General features: G+C 36.7%; 1 protein-coding gene across 4 annotated transcripts in view; it reads left to right on the forward strand.

Moving 5' to 3' along the window:
* The window catches only part of SLC12A6 (solute carrier family 12 member 6), a 200971-nt gene that overhangs the window by 62955 nt on the left and 116273 nt on the right, over positions 1–21743 (forward strand). For 3 of the 4 annotated variants that reach the window (XM_077127352.1, XM_077127349.1, XM_077127351.1), the window contains exon 2: positions 21142–21186. The exons of the other annotated variant lie outside the window; for it this stretch is intronic. In XM_077127352.1, coding sequence (XP_076983467.1) covers positions 21142–21186 — 45 coding nt within the window. The remainder of the gene's footprint in view (positions 1–21141; positions 21187–21743) is intronic. 4 annotated transcript variants of the gene reach the window in all.

Consider the following 21743-nt stretch of genomic DNA (forward strand, 5'->3'; position numbering starts at 1 on the left):
GGCTTAGAGAGACTGAGGCCACATCTGAGTAACAACAGAGGTTCTCCAAAGTAACTCTTAGGCATACCTATAAGTAGTCTAAGCACCTCCTACATAAACCTTACAAGAGTAAACCTCATGGCCTATTGATTTGGGTGTCCCTAAAGATTGATATAGTATCAGGGAATTCCCTGATGGTAAGGTTTAATAGTTCCATATTCTTTCTCCCCTCCCTCAGGGGACTTTGCCAATACTTTTTGATTATCTGCTTAATATACTGCAGGATGTTTCCAGGCATTACAATAATCTATACAGGACTAAAGGACCTCTTTCTTATTCTGTTCTCCCTGTGTTTCGGTTGTTCAAATGCACTGTACAGATAGGTTGAATTAGATTATGTACTATAGAAAATTTCAGCTCCAGATCAAATAAACCTTTCTTCCATTGGTTTCAAAGAGTATGTGTGGTTCTAAAATATAGACAGTGTCTTCCTTAGCCCTATATTCTGAATTACTTTAACCCCCAGCTGTTTGGCTTCATTCTTATCTGTGAATATCAGGTTATATATATAAAAAAAGCCTCTCAAAATCCAGAAATATTAATCATCACTCTGGACTTAATGTGTCTGCTCTAAAAGCTTACAATCTAGTCCCCTGTTTTCTTAGAAGCATTTTCTAAAGGTGACCATACCATTCTTGTTCTTTTATTTCTGGCTTACTTTGTCTCACCAGATGTCCCACATGTTCATTCATCATTGCAGGCCTCACGACTTTGTTCCTTTTTGTAGCAGCACAACCTTTGTTCATAAGTATACACCGTCGTTCACCAATCTGCTTCTCCGTCAGTGCATCCTTCAGCCACCTGTATTCGTGGGGCATCATGTAGAAGGCCCAAAGTCCACAGTACATCAACATCTCAATTTTACATATTTTCAGTGTTCCCAAGAGAAAGAAAACCGATAAACACACCCTCACCAAATAGGAAAGCTAAACCTCCTAACTCTTGTCCCTTCCCCCATTATTTACCTCTGCTGTTGCTTTGGTAGTACTGATGGTTTCCATTTGGACATACCTCGTAGCATGCAATAGCAGTTTTCCCCCTGTACCCTGGACTTAAACACTATAAAAGAATCATAACTTGGAAATAATTCTTATGAGACCCAATTCATATTTCTAGTGTGAGTCCGTGGGACACATAGGTCTATACCACCCCTTTCAATCTTGTTCATCTTCAATAAGGTAATATTACTTCTAGACCCGCTAGAGAATCACCTTTCCTCCTATCCCCTTACATTGGAATTCGACTTCATTAGCTAATGGTTCACCCATCTCTAGCTTCTATGTATCTTTAAGTCCCCTATATTCTGTATTATAAGCCTATGATTATACCTTTATGCTGGTCATAAAAGTGGAATCATGCAGTATCTATCCTTTTGTGTCTGGCAAATTTCGCTCAGCATTATGTCCTCAAGCTCATCCATTTTGTCATGTGTTTCAGGACGTCATTTTGTCTAAATGGTGCATAACATTCCATCGTATGTATATACCACATTTTGTTGATCCACTCATCCATTGATGGACATTTGGTTTGTTTCCATCTTTTGGCGATTATGAATAAGCTATGATGAACATCAATGTGCAAATGTCTGTTTGTGTCATTGCTTTCAGCTCTTCTGGATATACACCAAGTACTGCTATTGCTGGGTCATAGGGCAGCTGAATATTTAGTTTCCTGAGGAACCGCCAAACAGTGTTTCATAGCAGCTACAACATTATGCATTCCCACCAGCAATGCATAAGGGTCCCAGTTTTTCCATACTCTCTCCAGCATTTATAGTTTCCTCTTTGTTTAACAGCAGCCATTCTTATAGGTGTGAGGTGGTATCTCATTGTAGTCTTGATCTGCATTTCTCTTACAGCCAGTGAAAATGAGCATCTCTTCATGTGCTTTTGAGCTGTCTGTATTTGCTCTTCAGAAAAATGTCTATTCAAATGTTTAGCCCATTTTATAATTGGGTTGTTCTTTGATTGTTGAGTTGTATGATTTGTTTGTATATACAGGAAACCAAACCTTTGTCTGATATATGATTTCCAAATATTTTCTCCCATTGAGTTGGTTGCCTCTTCATCTTTTTGACAGTCTTTTGAGGTACAGAAGCGTTTTATTTTGAGGAGTTCTAATTTATCTATTTTTTCTTTTGTTGCTTGTGCTTTGGGTGTAAAGTTTGGGAAGCTACCTCCTATTACTAGGTCTTGAAGATGTTTCCCTGCATTTTCTTCTAGAAGGTTTATGTTGCTAGTTCTTATATTTAGGTGTTTGATCCACTTTGAGTTAATTTATATATAGGGTGTAAGATGGGGGTCTCCTTCATTCTCTTGGTTATTGATATCCAGTTCTTCCATGACCATTTTTTGAAGACTATTTTGTCCCAGTACAGAAGATTTGGGGGTCTTGTCAAAAATCAGTGGACCATAAATTTGGTAGTCTAAACTTTGCATTCTCGATTCGATTTCATTGCTCAGTGCTTCTGTCTTTGTGCCAGTAACATGCTGTTTTGACCACTGTGGCTTTCTAATAGGCTTTAAAGTCAGGGAATGTTAATCCTCCCACTTTGTTCTTCTTTTTTAAGATGCTTTTAGCTATTCAGGGTCTCTTTTCCTTTCAGATGAATTTGGTAGTTAGCCTTTCCAAATCTTCAGAGTAGGTTGTTGAAATTTTGATTGGTACTATATTGAATCTGTAGATCAATTTTGGGAGAATTGACATTTTAACTACATTAGCCTTCCTATCCATGAGCAGGGAATATCTTTCCACCTATTTAGATCTCCTTTGATTTCTTTTAGCAATGTGATGTAGTTTTCTTTGTATAAGACCTTTATGTCCCTAGTTAAGTTCATTCCTAAGTATTTGATTCTTTTAGTTGCTATTTTGAATGGAATATTTTCCTTGACTGACTTCTCAGCTAGCTCATTGCTTGTGTATAGAAATGTTCCTTAATTTTACACATTAATTTTATATCCAACCACCTTGCTGAATTTGTTTATTAGCTCGAGTAACTTCCCTGTAGCTTTCTCAGGATCTTCCAAGTATAGTATCATACCATCTGCAAATAATGAGGGTTTTACTTCTTCCTTTCCAATTTGCATTCCTTTTATTTCTTTGTCCTGCCTGATTGCTCTAGCTAGAATTTCTAGCACAATGTTTAATAACAGTGGTGACAGTGGGCATCCTTGTCTTGTACCTGATCTTAGGGGGAAGCCTTTCATTCTCTCTCCATCGAGTATGATGCTGGCTATCGGTTTTTCATATATTCCCTTTATCATATTGATAAAGTTACCTTAGATTCCTATCTTTTGGAGCATTTTTATCAGACAAGGATGCTGAATTTTGTCAAATGCTTTTTCAGCATCAATCAAGATGATCATGTGATTTTTCCCTTTTGATTTGTTAATGTGCTGTATTATATTAATTGATTTTCTTGCATTGAAGCATTGTTGCATTCCTGGTATAAACCCCACTTGGTCATGGTGTATAATTCTTTTAATGTGCTGTTGAATTCAATTTGCTAATATTTAATTGAGACTTTCTGCATCTATGTTCATTAGGGAGATTGGCCTGTAGTTTTCCTTTTTTATAGCTTCTTTACCCGGTTTTGCTATTAAACTGGTATTATAATTGAGGGGCCAAGATGGTGGCTTAGTAAGGTGTGCACATCTTAGTTCCTCCTCCAGAACAACTACTAAATAACCAGAAACAGTACAGAACAGCTCCCGGAGCCACGACAGAGACTGTACACACAGTGTACCCCAGTCTGGACCGGCTGGACTGGCTGCGAGACTCCGCAGCGGTGAGTTCCCCGAGCAGTACGCGCTTCCCTGGGCCGCAGTGACTGGCGGCCGGTGCACCGCCCTCATGGGCGGCTTCCCGGACGACTGAGAGTCTCAGAGAGGCAAGTTCCCCAAGCCACGGCGGCCGGCGGCCGGCACCCCTCCCTCACGGGCGGCTTCCCAGACCGGCCGTGAGTCTCGGATCAGCGAGTTTCCCAAGCCACGGCGGCCGGTGACCGGCGCCCCTCCCCCACAGGCGGCTTCCCGGTCCGGCTGCGAGGCTCGGATCAGCGAGTTCCCCAAGCCGCAGCGGCCGGCAACTGGCGCCCCTCCCCCACAGGCGGCTTCCCAGAGGAAAAGAAAAGAGTCCGTAACAGTAACAGTTACTGAGTCCAACCAAACACCAATAGTGGCATTAATAAACAAATTCTGACTACTAAAACTAGGCCCCCAGCTCAGGCGAAACTGATCAAGGCAGAAGTCGCCTATTGGGCTGACTGAAAAAGAGGAAAGGGGGTGAAACAGAGCCTTCTGTGGCTGTTTCTACGGAGGCTTGGTCGCCTCTGGACTCAGCGCTGGGATTACACAGGTTGCAACTGCCCTGAACACAGAAACAGGCTGCTTTCAGGGCTCTCTACCACCTGAACCTTCCCCATGGGAAGGGTGAAACGCAACTCGGGTGGAATCCCTCTCTCAAGGAATACAGATCCCAGGAATTCGCAATTTGAAGCCATTAAAACCAGCCTACAACCTTTCCTCTGTCTCTACCACACATCCAGCAGGGAGAGCTTTCCAAAGTTAAAGGAGCCACAACATCTTTTGCTGGTGGGACCCGCAGACAGACAAGCACCACATACTGGGCAGGATAAGAAAAACAGAGCCCAGCGACTTCACAGGAAAGTCTTTCAACCTGCTGGGTCCCACACTCAGGGAAATCTGATTAAATGTCCAGACGCCAGCAAAAAATAACAAATCACACCAGGAAAATTGAAGATATGGCCCAGTCAAAGGAACAAACCAATAGTTCAAATGAGATACAGGAGCTGAGACAACTAATTCTGAATATACGAACAGAAATGGAAAACCTCTTCAAAAACCAAATCAGTAAATTGAGGGAGGACATGAAGAAGGCAAGGGATGAACAAAAAGAAGAAATGGAAAGTCTAAAAAAACAAATCAGAACTTATGGGAATGAAAGATACAGTAGAAGAGATGAAAAAAACAATGGAAACCTACAATGGTAGATTTCAAGAGACAGAGGTTAGAATTAGTGAACTGGAGGATGGAACATCTGAAATCCAAAAAGAAACAGAAACTATAGGGAAAAGAATGGGAAAATTTGAGCAGGGGCTCAGGGAATTGAATAATAATATGAAGCACACAAATATACGTGTTGTGGGTGTCCCAGAAGGAGAAAAGAAAGGAAAAGGAGGAGAAAGACTAATGGAAGAAATTATCACTGAAAATTTCCCAACTCTTATGAAAGACCTAAAATTACAGACCCAAGAAGTGCAGCATACCCCAAAGAGAATAGATCCAAATAGGCGTTCTCCAGGACACTTACTAGTTAGAATGTCAGAGGTTAAAGAGAAAGAGAAAATCTTGAAAGCAGCAAGAGAAAAGCAATCCATCACATACAAGGGAAACCCAATAAGACTATGTGTAGATTTCTCAGCAGAAACCATGGAGGCAAGAAGACAGTGGGATGATATATTTAAATTACTAAAAGAGAAAAACTGCCAACCAAGAATTCTATATCCAGCAAAATTGTCCTTCAAAAATTAAGGAGAAATTGAAACATTTTCAGACAAAAAGTCACTGAGAGAGTTTGTGACCAAGGGACCAGCTCTGCAAGAAATACTAAAGGGAGCACTAGAGTCAGATACAAAAAGACAGAAGAGAGAGGTGTGGAGAAGAGTGTAGAAAGAAGGAAAATTAGATATGATATATATAATACAAAAGGCAAAATGGTAGAGGAAAGTATTACCCAAACAGTAATAACACTAAATGTTAATGGACTGAATTCCCCAATCAAAAGACATAGACTGGCAGAATGGATTAAAAAACAGGATCCTTCTATATGCTGTCTACAGGAAACACATCTTAGACCCAAAGATAAACATAGGTTGAAAGTGAAAGGTTGGGAAAAGATATTTCATGCAAATAACAACCAGAAAAGAGCAGGAGTAGCTATACTAATATCCAACAAATTAGACTTCAAATGTAGAACAGTTAAAAGAGACAAAGCAGGATACTATCTACTAATAAAAGGAACAATTAAACAGGAAGACATAACAATCATAAATATTTACGCACCGAATCAGAATGCCCCAAAATATGTCAGGCATACACTGCAAATACTGAAAAGGGAAAGAGACACATCTACCATAATAGCTGGAGACTTCAATTCCCCACTCTCATCAATGGACAGAACATCTAGACACAGGATCAATAAAGAAACAGAGAATTTGAATATTACAATGAATGAACTAGACTTCACAGACATTTATAAGACATTACACATCACAACTGCAGGATACACCTTTTTCTCAAGGGCTCATGGATCATTCTCAAAGACAGACCATATGCTGGGTCACAAAGCAAGTCTCAACAAATTTAAAAAGATTGAAATCATACACAACACTTTCTCAGATCATAAAGGAATGAAGTTGGAAATCAATAATAGGCAGAGTGCCAGAAAATTCACAAATACGTGGAGGCTCAACAACACACTCTTAAACAACCAGTGGGTCAAGGAAGAAATGACAAGAGAAATTAGTAGATATCTCGAGGCGAATGAAAATGAAAACACAACATATCAAAACCTATGGGACACAGCAAAGGCAGTGCTAAGAGGGAAATTTATTGCCCTAAATGCTTATATCAAAAAAGAAGAAAGGGCAAAAATTCGGGAATTAACTATCCACTTGGAAGAACTGGAGCAAGAACAGCAAACTAACCCCAAAGCAAGCAAAAGGAAAGAAATAACAAAGATTAGAGCAGAAATAAATGAAATTGAGAACATGAAAACAACAGAGAAAATCAATAAGACCAGAGGTTGGTTCTATGAGAAAATCAACAAGATTGATGGGCCTTTAGCAAGATTGACAAAAAGAAGAAGAGAGAGGACGCAAATAAATAAGATCAGAAACGGAAGAGGAGACATAATCACTGACCTCACAGAAATAAAGGAGGTAATAACAGGATACTATGAACAACTTTATGCTAATAAATACAACAATGTAGATGAAATGGACAGGTTGCTAGAAAGGCATGAACAACCAACTTTGACTCAAGAAGAAATAGATGACCTGAACAAACCAATCACAAGTAAAGAAATTGAATCAGTCATTCAAAAGCTTCCCAAAAAGAAAAGTCCAGGACCAGATGGCTTCACATATGAATTCTACCAAACATTCCAGAAAGAATTAGTACCAACTCTGCTCAAACTCTTCAAAAAAATTGAAGTGGAGGGAAAGCTACCTAATTCATTCCATGAAGCCAACATCACCCTCATACCAAAACCAGGCAAAGATATTACAAAAAAAGAAAACTACAGACCAATCTCTCTAATGAATATAGATGCAAAAATCCTCAACAAAATTCTAGCAAATCGAATCCAGCAACACATTAAAAGAATTATACATCATGACCAAGTAGGATTCATCCCAGGTATGCAAGGAGGTTCAACATAAGAAAATCCATTAATATAATACACCATATCAACAAATCAAAGCAGAAAAATCACATGATCATCTCAATTGATGCAGAAAAGGTATTTGACAAGATTCAACATCCTTTCCTGTTGAAAACACTTCAAAGGATAGGAATACAAGGGAACTTCCTTAAAATGATAGAGGGAATATATGAAAAACCCACAGCTAATATCATCCTCAATGGGAAAAAATTGAAAACTTTCCCCCTAAGATCAGGAACAAGACAAGGATGTCCATTATCACCATTGTTATTCAACATCGTGTTGGAAGTTCTAGCCAGAGCAATTAGGCAAGAAAAAGAAATACAAGGCATCAAAATTGGAAAGGAAGAAGTAAAACTATCGCTGTTTGCAGATGATATGATACTGTACATCGAAAACCCTGAAAAATCCACAACAAAACTACTAGAGCTAATAAATGAGTACAGCAAAGTAGTAGGTTACAAGATCAACATTCAAAAATCTGTAGTGTTTCTATACACTAGCAATGAACAAGCTTAGGGGGAAATCAAGAAACGAATTCCATTTACAATTGCAACTAAAAGAATAAAATACTTAGGAATAAATTTAACTAAAGAGACAAAAGACCTATACAAAGAAAACTACAAGAAATGGTTAAAAGAAATCACAGAAGGCCTAAATAGATGGAAGGGCATACCATGTTCATGGATTGGAAGACTAAATATAGTTAAGATGTCAATTCTACCTAAATTGATTTACAGATTCAATGCAATACCAATCAAAATTCCAACAACTTACTTTTCAGAAATAGAAAAACCAATAAGCAAATTGATCTGGAAGGGCAGGGTGCCCCGAATTGCTAAAAGCATCTTGAGGGAAAAAAACCAAGCTGGAGGTCTTACGCTGCCTGACTTTAAGGCATATTATGAAGCCACAGTGGTCAGAACAACATGGTACTGGCATAAAGATAGATATATCGACCAATGGATTCGAATAGAGTGCTCAGATATAGACCCTCTCATCTATGGACATTAGATCTTTGATAAGGCAGTCAAGCCAATTCACCTGGGACAGAACAGTCTCTTCAATAAATGGTGCCTAGAGAACTGGATATCCATATGCAAAAGAATGAAAGAAGACCCGTATCTCACACCTATAAAAAGTTAACTCAAAATGGATCAAAGATCTAAACATTAGGTCTAAGACCATAAAACAGTTCGAGGAAAATATGAGGAGATAACTTTTGAATCTTATAATTGGAGGCGGTTTTATGGACCTTACACCTAAAGCAAGAGCACTGAAGAAAGAAATAAATAAATGGGAGCTCCTCAAAATTAAACACTTTTGTGCATCAAAGAACTTCATAAAGAAAGTAGAAAGACAGCCTACACAATGGGAGACAATATTTGGAAACGACATATCAGATAAAGGTCTAGTATCCAGAATTTATAAAGAGATTGTTCAACTCAACAACAAAAAGACAGCCAACCCAATTACAAAATGGGAAAAAGACTTGAACAGACACCTCTCAGAAGAGGAAATACAAATGGCCAAAAGGCACATGAAGAGATGCTCAATGTCCCTGGCCATTAGAGAAATACAAATCAAAACCACAATGAGATATCATCTCACACCCACCAGAATGGTCATTATCAACAAAACAAAAAATGACAAGTGCTGGAGAGGATGTGGAGAAAGAGGCACAGTTATTCACTGTTGGTGGGAATGTCAAATGGTACAACCACTGTGGAAGGCAGTTTGGCGGTTCCTCAAAAAGCTTAATATAGGATTGCCATACAACCCAGCAATACCATTGCTAAGTATCTACTCAGAGGACTTAAGGGCAAAGACACAAACGGACATTTGCACACCAATGTTTATAGCAGCATTATTTACAATTGCAAAGAGATGGAAACAGCCAAAATGTCCATCAACAGACGAGTGGCTAAACAAACTGTTGTATATACATACGATGGAATATTATGCAGCTTTAAGAAAGGATAAACTTATGAAGCATGTAATAACATGGATGGACCTAGAGAATGTTATGCTGAGTGAAACTAGCCAAAAACTAAAGGACAAATACTGTGTGGTCCCTCTGATGTGAACCGACATTCGAGAATAAACTTGGAATATGTCATTGGTAACAGAGACCATCAGGAGATAGAAATAGGGTAAGATAATGGATAATTGGAGCTGAAGGGATACAGACTGTGCAACAGGACTGGATACAAAAACTCAGATATGGACAGCAGAATACTACCTAATTGTAATGTAATTATGTTAAAACACTGAATGAAACTGCATCTGAGGTATAGTTTATTTATTTATTTTTATTTCTTTCTCTCTATTATCGTTTTATTTCTTTTTCTGTTGTCTTTCTATTTCTTTTTCTAAATCGATGCAAATGTACTAAGAAATGATGAATATGCATCTATGTGATGATATTGGGAATTACTGATTGTATATGTAGAATGGAATGATTTCTAAATGTTGTGTTAGTTAATTTTTTAATTAATAAAATAAAACTGATACTAGCTTCATAAAATGAGTTAGGTAGAGTTCCTTTTTCCTTAATTTTTGGAAAAGTTTGAGCAGGATTGGTGTTAGTTGTTTTTGGAATGTTTGATAAAATTCCCCTTTGAAGCTGTCTGGCCCTGGTCTTTTCTTTGTAGGAGGATTTTTGATGACTGATTGAATCTCTTTACTTGTGATTGGTTTGTTGAGATCTTCTATTTCTTCCTGAGTCACTGCAGCTTGTTTGTGTGTCCCCAGGAATTTGTCTGTTTCATCTAAGTTGTCTAGTTTGTTGCTGTATAGTTGTTCATAGTATCCTCTTATGATTTCCTTTATTACTTCAGGATCTATGGTAACGCACCCCTTCTAATTTCTGATTTTGTTTATTTGCATCCTCTTTTTTTTCTTTGTCAGTCTTGGTAGTGGCCCATCGATCTTATTGATTTTCTCAAAGAACAAACTTTTGGTTGTATTGATTCTTTGTATTGCTCTTTTGTTCTCCCATTCATTTATCTCTGCTTTAATCTTTGTTATTTCTCTTCTCCTATTTGCTTTGGGGTTAGTTTGCTGTACTGTCTCAAGTTCCTCTGGGTTTGCTGATAAGTCCTTGATTTTTACTCGCTCTTGTTTTTTAATATAAGCATTTAGGGCAATAAATTTCCCTCTCAGCACAGCCTTTACTGCATCCCATAATTTCTGGTAAGTTGTATGCTCATTTTCATTCATCTCGAGATAATACTGATTTCTCCAGCAGTTTCTTCTTTGACCCACTGGTTATATAAGAGTGCGTTAATAATCTCCATATATTTTTGAATGTTCTCATTCTTTGGTAGTTATTGAGATCCAGCTTCATTCCAATGTGATCAGAGAAAGTGCTTTTAATAATTTCAGTATTTTTATATTTGTAAAGAACTCTTTTATGCCCCAGCAAATGATCTATCCTGGAGAATGTTTCATGAGCACTAGCGAAGAATGTATAACCTTGTGCTATGGGGTGCAGTGACCTATATATGTCTGTTAGGTCTAATTCATTTATCAAGTTATTTAACTTCTCTATTTCCTTGTTGATCTCCTGTCTTGTTCTTTCTATAGAGGAGAGTGGTGTATTGAAGTCTCCTACTATTATTGTTGAACCATCTATCACTCCCTTCAGTTTTGCCAATGTCTATCTCATGTACTTTTGACCTCCTTGCTTGGGAGCATAAACATTTATGATTGTTATAATTCTTGGTGAATTGACCCTTTAATTAGTATATAGTGTCCTTCTTTGTCTCTTATTATGTCTTTACATTTAAAGTCTATTTTGTTTGATATTAGTATAGCTACTCCTGTTTTCTTTTGGTTACAACTTGCATGGAAAATCTTTTTCCATCCTTTCACTTTCAATCTATTTGTATCCTTGTGTCTAAAATGAATCTCTTGTAAGGAGCATATAGCTGGATTAATCCATTCTGTCAATCTATATCCTTTAAGTGGTAAATTTATTCCGTTAGCATTCAAAGTTATTACTGAAAATGCATTTCTTGATTCTACCATCTTATCTTTTTTATTTTATTTCTCAGATCTATATATTCTTTTCTTCTTTCTCTTTGTATTCTTTAAATTACCCTTAGTGGTACTCTTCCATTCTGTGCCTTCCTCCAGACCTCTCTCTTGTCTGTTTTTTCAGCCGTCAGATCTCCTTTCAGTATTTGTTGTAGGGCCTGTCTCTTGTAGAAGTCTTTCAGGACTTCTTTGTCTGTGGAAACTTTGATCTCTCCCTTGATTTTGAAGGACAATTTGTCTGGGTACAGAATTCTTGCCTCAAAGTCTTTCTCTTTCAGGATCTTAAATATATCATACCACTGCCTTCTCGCCTCCAGGGTGCTAGTTGAGTAGTCTAAATTCAGTCTTATTTGATTTCCCTTGAATGTAGTAGATTGTTTTTCTCTTGCCACTTTCAGGGTTTTTTTTGCCTCTATTCAACATTTGACAGACTGATTAGTATGTGCCTTGGGGAAGGCCTATTTGGATTTGTTCTGTTTGGAGTTCTTTGGTCTTCTTCTATATTTCTATATTTATGTCCTTTATGAGAGTTGGGAAGTTTTCCCCCGGTATATCCTCACCTACTCTTCCTAGCCTTTACTCCTGTCTTCTTCTGGGATATCAGTGGCTCTTATATTTGCATGCTTTGTTTTACCTATCATTTCCATGAGTTCCCATTCAATTTTTTCCACCTTTTTTACCATTTGTTGTTTTAAGTCTTCAGAGTCAATTATCCTATCCTCTATATCATTTATTCTTTCTTCTTTCTCTTCAAATCTGGTATTGTGTGTCTCTAGTATGTTTTTTATTCAGTCAACAGAGTCTTTAATCTCTATGATAACTGCTGTTTTTCTATTTATTCTTTCAAATTCCTCTTTATGCTCTTCTATTGTCTTCTTGATCTCCTTTTTTGTCATTTGCTATCCCACTTATTTTATTAAGTAGAGTTGTATGAACATCTTTGATTAGTTGTTCAAGCATCTGTGTCTCCTCTGATGTTTTAATTTGGTCGTTAGGCAGGGCTATATCTGTCTGTATTGTGATATGCTTAGTGATCTTCTGCTATCTTCGTGGCATGTAAATATTTTGATTGATTTACTTTGGGAGTTGATTTCTTTCAGTTGTCTAAGGCCTTGTGTTCACGGGATGGTTGTACAGCAGAAAGCAGGGCATAGGGTGGGCACTCAGTTTGTTGATTTGTTTCAGGTCAGGTATAGGCACAGGTTGGTGATGTTACATTGATGCTTGTGAATGTGGGTGCCCAGTGGCTAGAAAAGATGTAGCTGTGTATGTGCAGTGGTCTGGGAGGGCGTAACCCTGGTATGTGCTGCTCTAAGCCATGGGGCCCTTTGTGTGCATGAGTAGAGCTGTGGCAGCAGGTCAACGTTATGCCCTCATGGACTGTGGACAGCTGTGACCAACTGTACCGGTCAGCACTTTCTCAGAGCTGGGAAGTGTGGCTGAGGGCCGTGTGCATGCATGCTTCTAGGACTGCTGTAAAGTGCGGTTTCCAGAGCTGAATAATGTGATTGAGGACCCGTGCACATACGTGGACCTGGGAGTGCCATAAATGGATGTGCAGAGCTCAGGCAGGGTGGAATGAGGCTATGCGAGACTGTGGGCAGGAGGATGGGGCTACAGGGCTAGCCTAGGTGTGGAGGTTGGTGCCCGCAGTTTTTATGTGCTGGTAACAGCCTGCAGAGAACAGTGAGGGGGAGGTAGTGCTTGGGAGGAATGCAGGAGAGTTGGGTTCGGCTGCACTTGGGGTGGGGGTAGGGGACAAGTACATGTACTGGGGGCTGGTGGAATGAGGATGCCTGGAGTGCGGGAAATGGGAGCCGGTGAGAGGGTTTGGGTACATGGGGTGTGGGGTTAGTTGTTGGTCACAGGCTGTGCTGGTAAGGGTAGCACACACAAGGAACACAGCCTGGCTTACTTCCTAGTCCTGCATTCCCATCCATGCACTCCTGCAGGCTCCATGCCTCTGTGCCTCCACACCAGGCTCCAGCTGTTTGCCTCTCAGTTCCTTTACCTCTGCAACCAAGTTTGCTGCATATGGTGCAGAAGACTCTCCCAGGTCAGCTGCACTCCTGAATCGCCACCTCAGTCACCCTCCTGTCCTTTCTCTAACTTTTTTGTGAATAGGGCTGAGCTTGAGCTGGTCTATTCAGCCATCTTCCCTCAAGTCCCCCCAGGTGTGTTAATTTCTTAGGGTTTCCATAACAAAGTACCATGAACTGGGTGACTTAAAACAACAGAAATTCATTGTCACACAGTTTTGAAGGTTAGGAGTCCAAAATCAAGGTGTCGGCAGGGCCAGGCTTCTTCTGAAATCTGTAGAATTCTGGTGTTGACTTGCTGGCAAGCCATAACTCGATCTCTGCCTCCATCACATGGCTGTCTTCTCTCTGTCTCCTATTAACTGTGTCCAGATTTTCTCTCCTTTTAAGGACACTGGTCATATTGGATTAGGACTCACCCTTACCCAGTTTTGTTTCATCTTATTAACTAGTCACATCTTCAAAAACCCTGGTAGGGGGCACATATATCACAACCCTCCAATGGCTTCCTATATCATTTAGAGTAAAATCAAAATCTTTACAATGCTATGTGATGGCATTACACTTCAGAGGGTTTGTATGGTGTGTGAATATATCTCAATAAAATTATATTTTAAAAAGTCTGTACCATGCTCTACAGGCTTCACATAATCTGTACTCCCTCTACAAAACATATATTCATCTCTTATTTCATGTCTGTGTTAGTTTACACACTGCTGGAATGTGATATACCAGAACTAGAATGACTTTTAAAAAGGGAAATTTAATTAGTTATAACTTTACAGTTCTAAGCCTATAAAAATGTCCAAACTAAGGTGTCCAGGGAAAGATACCTTAATTCAAGGAAGGCTGATGGGCCAGGAACACCTCTTTCAGCTGGGAAGTCACGTGGCTGGCATCTGCTGGTCCCTCTCCCTGGGCTCCCTTGCTTTCAGCTTCTGTTCCTGTGGGGACTCCTCACTTTGCTTCTCCAGGACTAGCTTTCATCTCTTGGCTTGCCTTGACTCTCTCCAAGTTCTGGCTTACTTGACATGGCAACATCTCCTGGGCTCCATGCATCTCTAAACGTCTGTGTCTCTGTTCTTCAAGTGTCAGCATCTGCATTAGCTCTGAGCTCTGTCAGCCTTGTCATTTCAGACTCTCTCCAAAATGTTTCTTCTTTTAAAGGATTCCAGTAAACTAATCAAGACCTACCTGAAATGGATGGAGTTACATCTCCATCTAATCAGAGCTCACACCCACAAACTAGTTGTATCACATCTCTGTGGAGATTATCTAATAAAAGGTTTCTGCCGTACAATATTGAATTGGTATTAGAAGAGACAGCTGCCACCACAAGATTGAGTCAAGATTAAAACATGCTTTTCTGGGCTACATAATACCTTCAAAGTGGCACAATGTCCTATCACTTTTGACTTGTGCATCCACGTGGTGTCCTAGCCTTCTCACTGTTCATTGAACATGCCAACACACTGGTTTCAGTATCTTTGCTTTCACTTTTCTTTATGCCTGGAATGTTCTTCCTGTAAATACTTGTAGGAATAGATGCCTTAAACATATTCTTTTACTCTGCTTTATTTTGTTTTATGACTTATAACTCTTGACATAAATATTGTTTACTGTCAGTTCCTTTTCCACTAAAACGTAAGCTCCTTGAAGGCAGGAATTTTTTTTTACTCTATTTCTATTAATAGAAATAATATCTCACAGGTAGGGTACTCAAAATATATTTAATAAATAAATGAGAATCTTTTTGAAATTTCTGCAGTAGATTCATTGTTGTTTCCCCTTTTTCTACTTTTGCTCTTCCAACATTCCATTATCTAGCCAATACCCTGCATCTTTTGAAAAATTAAAAGATACTACTTGTTGAAAACGGTTTATTCATATAACATCATATTTGGAGTAAAATTCACACTCCTTACCATAGTCTGCAAGACTATAGGATTGGACTGCTGTCCAATCCACTGACATCATTTCTCACCTGTCCCTTACTGTGCTTTAGCCACATAAAATTTTCCCAAACACACCAGGTTTATTCCCACTTAAGGGCCTTTGCATAATCTGTTCCTCTAACTGAATCTGTCTTTTCCAAGATCCTCATATGATTGACTCTTTTTCATGCAGGTCTCATCTTAAGTGTTACTTCTTGAGAAAGGCCTTTACTGTCCACTCAATCCAGTCACTCCTTTTATTTTCATCATAACACTTAAAACTACAAGCTGAAGTGTTGATAAAATTAATTTTCTCTTATTGTTTATCTCCTCACAAAATAAATTCTCTGCATGAGAACTGGGACTTTTTCTCATTTGCTACTCTATTCCTAGGACAAAGAACCCTAGGACTGGAACTTAGTAGTCCCCCAAATATTTAAATGGATGGATGTTGAATAAATGAATGAAATTTTATATCTATTATAAAATATAGTTACCTGGGACAGTTGGTAAAACTACAGAACCCTAGGACCCACTCATGAGATTGATTGATTAGGGCTATGTGTGTGATCTAAGAATTTATAGTTTAACAAATTCCCCAGATGATTCTTTTGACTAGATAAACTTGGAAAACACTGATTTAACAGAAACAGTGCTTTGTGCATGAATGAGTGAGCAAATGGAAATGATGATCTAGGAAGTTACACTTTAAACTTAGTATATCGATAATGAATTAGTTCAACATTTATCAAAGTATGTACCATAGACCAGTTATCATGAAAGATGTTTGAAAAGTGAAGTATCTGTTCTGCTGCATTTAGATTATACTAAATACTATATTCTTTTAGAGATTAACTAGGCAGAGTCCATTAGCAAAGTGAAGGATCTGAGAAATTATATATTTAAAAATCTACTTAAGTTTTAACAGGTTTGCCATGTTTACTTACCAATCCCACTGCAAAACCTTTTCTCACAATATTCCTATTGGTGTACTAAAGAATATGTACTTTGGGAAATGTTTTATTTATCAGATTTGCTCATTGATTATTACTTAAAAAGGAAAAAAAGGTGGACTTTGACAGGAATGAAATGATGGCTAATAAGGTCTGATTTGATAGGAGTGAATAAAATGATCTTGAAATGTCCTTAAAGGATAAAGGAGGTACCACTAGAAAAGGTAGAGTCTAGAGGAATTGCCTTGGCATTCAAGACAGCAATATAAAGGAACTCAGAATAAGTGAATAAAGGGCTAGAGTTTTGTAAAGATGATACTGAAATTAAAATTTTATTTTTCCCTAGTTTTAGTTTTATTATAATTATTTTTAGATGTAGCCTAGCCCCATTTATAAATCGTCTTGGGGAAATAAGAAACCAATCTGGATGCCTGTCATCGTGAGACTTTGGAAATTGGCGTGTTTTTTTTTTTTTTTTTTTTTTTAGATTGGACTGACCTATAAATCCCAGCAGAAATTTTTTTTCTTCCCTTTGGCTGAAGTAGACCAAATATTTTTAATTATATTTTTATTATATTAAAAGTTCAAATAAGGATCTTTTGATTCTCTTTTTTGGGTTAGTCTATAAACATAAAGCTAATGAATTATTAAATTTTTTCTGCTTGAATTATTGCATTTTTGAATGCAATAGTTTACATTTCCACCTTACTGTTTAATTACTTGGCAAAAAAAATTGCCTTCTGTTTTTTACCCATTTATTTCATTTCATTAATTACTTGTAAAATTTTCCAGGTCTGTCTAGTTTCATTGTAATAAGTTCAAAATCTCCACAAAGAGGACAGGACTTTCAGATTTTACCTTATTTACCTTATAACTTATTCCTTCATTTAGATTTCCCATCAAGGTAAGCACCTAATCATATACAGAGGCAGAATCTAATAAATGTGAACGTTAGTGTAGTTGTCTTTGGTTCCGTCTTTGATTATCTTTGCCCAATTATGAATTTAAATGATTTCTGACAGTACTGCTGCTATGGTTTAAGAATTTGGAATCCAGAAAATTAGAAATTTGTTATGTCAAGGCCAGTAATTTCATCCACTTGGTACCTGAAATAGCCTTTGAATTATGTTTAGATAATATAACCTGTAGCATAATAGGCTAATTTTCCTGATGTATGTGCTCCTATTGAAGTACTTGGTCATGCTTCTTTATCTAAAAAATTAGGCAACAGTTTCCATTTTTACTTGTTATTTAATGAAATTACTGACTCTTTCTGTAATCAAGACTAAAATCCTATACACTGAATTATAGCTAAAGCAACAGGCTGGCCTTCATTTGCTTCAAATTTTCTATAAAGAATGGTAGATCCAGTTATTACTAGAAATTCAGGAAAAACTATTGCTGTGGGAAAATTCAGGGGAATAATAAGCCTCTTCAGAAAAAAATATACTTTGTACAGAGGCAGTTTTGCAAATGGGTACCACCCACAACCATTTTTATCTCCACCCTCCAAGGCACATGGTAAAAAGCTAAATAAAATAATATCATTTATCCGAGATAAATTAAATATATTGAGCAAGGGCCTATTTGTAAAACTACTATATAATTACAGTTATAAGGTAATATTTTCAGTTCAGCGTTCTGTTTGTACTTAACTGTTATGAAAAGATAAATGTTTTGTTTCTACTGTTTTATTTGAATTACCCTTTGACTGGTAATTCTCAGGCTCTTGAATATAATCTGGTTATATTATGACCCAAGAGCAGCTTAATTTATGAAGGCAACAGAGAGTGCTATTACTGGAAGGTGGTTCCTATGATAGGAAGTAATTTGATTAAAATAAATGTCATTTCAAGTAGTATTTAGGATAACTCCTAGTCTTAGGCAAACTTGGTGTGCTCTCACCAATGATAATAGGCAGGAAAAATGTTGAGAGTTCAGAATAAGACAATGGAAAGGTTCCCAGACATATCTCAGAGCATTGCCATCATGTTGGTTACACAATTTGGTTTGCGTAAGGAGAAATGCCCTTCAACTTAAACCCAGTTACCACTGGTGATTTTTACAGGCTTATCTAGTTTCATTCTAGACTTGGTTCAATAGCCTATTTGCTTTCTTGTTTCAGCTTTTACATGCAACATTAATGAAGAAGGTTCTTCGAGGTTAGTCTTCAAAGTACCAAATATGTATTAAGGATTTCCCTGTGTTCCTTTAATTATAATAAATGAAAAACAAAAATCTAATTTGAACTTGTATAAAACTATACAAAAGGTTTATTTCGATTAAAACATTTCTCGTCTCCACTGTAGAAGGTGGAGGGGGGCAAGAATTTCCAGCTTGACTAGGGAATATATGATCGACCATGTATGTGCAGGTCAGAGGCAAGGAAGTTTAGAAGTACAGGAAGTACAGAGGAAATTGATTCTTTTTAAGAAGAAAAGTCATTTATATTTTTCACCTTTAAACTGTATCTAGTTTGCCTCAGTTATCTGACAGATTTTTATATTCATATGATAAATTCCTTGGCATTTCTAGATAACTTGTTTCTAAGCCATCATATTTTGTTTTAGAACAAGAAAGTTAGAATTACAGAATATTGAGAAACATGAAAATAGATTCCCAAGGCATCAAGACTATATCTCTCACGTTTCTTTTTCAGCAGTTAGTGTGTTAGATCTTTGGCCCCTGAATCCAGGCATTATTTTTCTCAGCTGAAAATATTAAGATATTGATCAGAGGTTCTCAACTTTTTCTGTTCTAGCACACTCTAAGTAATACAAGGCATATTTCCATTAATAACAGTAGCTGGGAATCCTAAACTTGATAAGGGACGTTGGTTGGTATGGTCTTAGGAAAAAAAATACACAATGCTGATAACCCATCTCCAGCTTTTTCCTTTAGAATCAGTACAGTAAATGTAGATGATGACAAAGTTTCTTCCAATTTTAAAATTACAGAATTCTTTCCCTACTCTTCCTTCCATGCCACCCATGTAGCCTCTTTTCTATGATAGGACCCAGTTTTCTCCTTACATGTAAGATATATATATATATGAATTATGTTAACTTACTAAGGAACTGTTATTTCAGCTTTGTCTTATGTGCAAGAACAAGCCATATTCTTTATTTATATGGGAAATAAATGAGTTTAAAGTAAAAATTGGGATTTACTCCCTGGAACATTGAGGAAAAATCATGGAGTAGAAAAATTTGAAATTTCTTTTTTAAAACTAAGTTAAAGGAAAAATTCTCTAAAAATATATCTTACAATATTAATATAGAATTTAAAAATTTTAATTATAGGAATCAGGTTTCCACCTTATCTCCTCTTTATTAGCATATACAGAATATGCATTAGTATATTCTAGAGTATAACACCTTCCAGAAATGAGAATTTGTCCATGTGTGCTGATTATTTCTTTCTCTGTTTGGGAAGCCTATTTCGAAGTGTTAGATTTATTAAATTATAGTAATATAAAGACGTCATGGAAAATATCTGAATTTTTGAAGAGCTAAAATAGCAGTTCTTAATAATTTTTTTCTGTCTTGGACCCTTTTGGCAGTCTGAAGCCATCTCAGAATAAGATTTTTAATTGCATAAAATAATATACACTCACACACGTACACACACATGTATAAAAATATATATAAGGTTAAGAAACGTATACAATAATAATCAGATATTAAAGTTGTGATATATGCTTCTTTATCAGTGCATTATATAAGACTTAGAAGCTAATCTAATAATGACCCTAACTGCAAAGTAGTATAAGTATTTAAACTAAAAGATATATGTGTCAAATATAATATGAAACTATGATATAGTATATAACCTAGAAGATATTGCAAGATATATGTGTCAAATATGATATGAAAATATCTTAATTTTATTGTTGACAAAACCACAAGGTACTTTAATGTTTGTAAATGTTTTAGTTTGTTACCTGCATCATAATTGGAAAAAGTACCAAAGTTCAATTAGAGATTAGTGAAAATAAAGATGTAACTTTTTCCGATTCAAGTTTATATACCCTCTGGTCTAAAATTATTTTTATTCTCCCTAACATACATTCTAGAAAGCCAGATGTAATCCTCAGTGTCTCAAGAAATTAATCTTTGAGGAAAATGGAGCTCAAGTCCTTTTCCATATTTAGCTCTTAATGTTTTTCAAACCCCTAAAATAAGCAAATAACAATAACAATATGTTCATTGTTAAATGGTGATTGTAAATATCTTTTATATTAGGAATTTGGCTTATTGCCACAACTTATTATGGATTATTGAAGAAATAGATATCTGAAAAGCCAGTTAGTCATTTTATCTTAAAGCCAAGTCAGAATATATCTACTAGTAATAATAGACACTTTGCTTATGTCTTGACTTTGAACTGTTATGCCGAGTTATTCCTTTGTCATTAAAGAGAAAATGTAACTCTTTTCATAGGTCCTGAATCATCCTTCTTTTTAATGGCTCTATTACTGCTTAGTCAAATTTGTGTGATTATTTTTTTTTAACAATTCATTCTATTTTTTATTGTCCTTTCATTTATGTTTCTTAAGGAATTAAATATTTTTTCCTTCTTTCTTTGGTTAATTTTTGTTGCTGGTTTTTAAAAATATATTTGTTTTGGTCATTCATTTTTTTCTTTTCTTTTCAATTGTTTGTTTTTCAGACCCGAGTCAGAACTCCATCACAGGGGAACACAGCCAGCTGTTAGGTATAGTATTACCCTGGGGATTGACTTTCTCTAATGTCACTCTTTCCTGTTTACACTAACAGACCTTAGTCTCTTCTCTAATTTTCTTTTCCCTTCTTTTCCATTTTCTATCCTTAATTTTGTTCCTATTGCTTCTTTGCCCAGCTTGGTAAGAATTTTAGGAAACTACTTCTGCAATTGATTGCTAAGACTCAATTTAGGGTATGTTTATAAACTAATTTTGCATGATTTTAGGTTTAAAACAAATCTATGAGAATTAGAACTTCTTTCCAAGATAATTTGAAAAGTAGATATTAAAATTATAATATTAAAAAAATATCTTTGCAACAACCTTTCCCTTTTTATCATTCTTCTTGGTCTTTAATCACCTTTGTTTTAATGATTGAAAGCACTTAATAAACAGCATGGCATTAAGTGAGTTGTAGAAATAGTGCACCAGTTCCTTATAAGTAAAACAAGTTATGTAAATACATTAATTTTCCCCTAGATATTTCCTATTTAAATTGCAGTAAGCTTGTATATAACAAGAATGTCACAAGATCTTAGAACTGGGCAGG

This window comes from Tamandua tetradactyla, chromosome 14 (assembly GCF_023851605.1).
Source record: "Tamandua tetradactyla isolate mTamTet1 chromosome 14, mTamTet1.pri, whole genome shotgun sequence".
In the NCBI taxonomy this organism is placed as follows: Eukaryota; Metazoa; Chordata; class Mammalia; order Pilosa; family Myrmecophagidae; genus Tamandua; species Tamandua tetradactyla.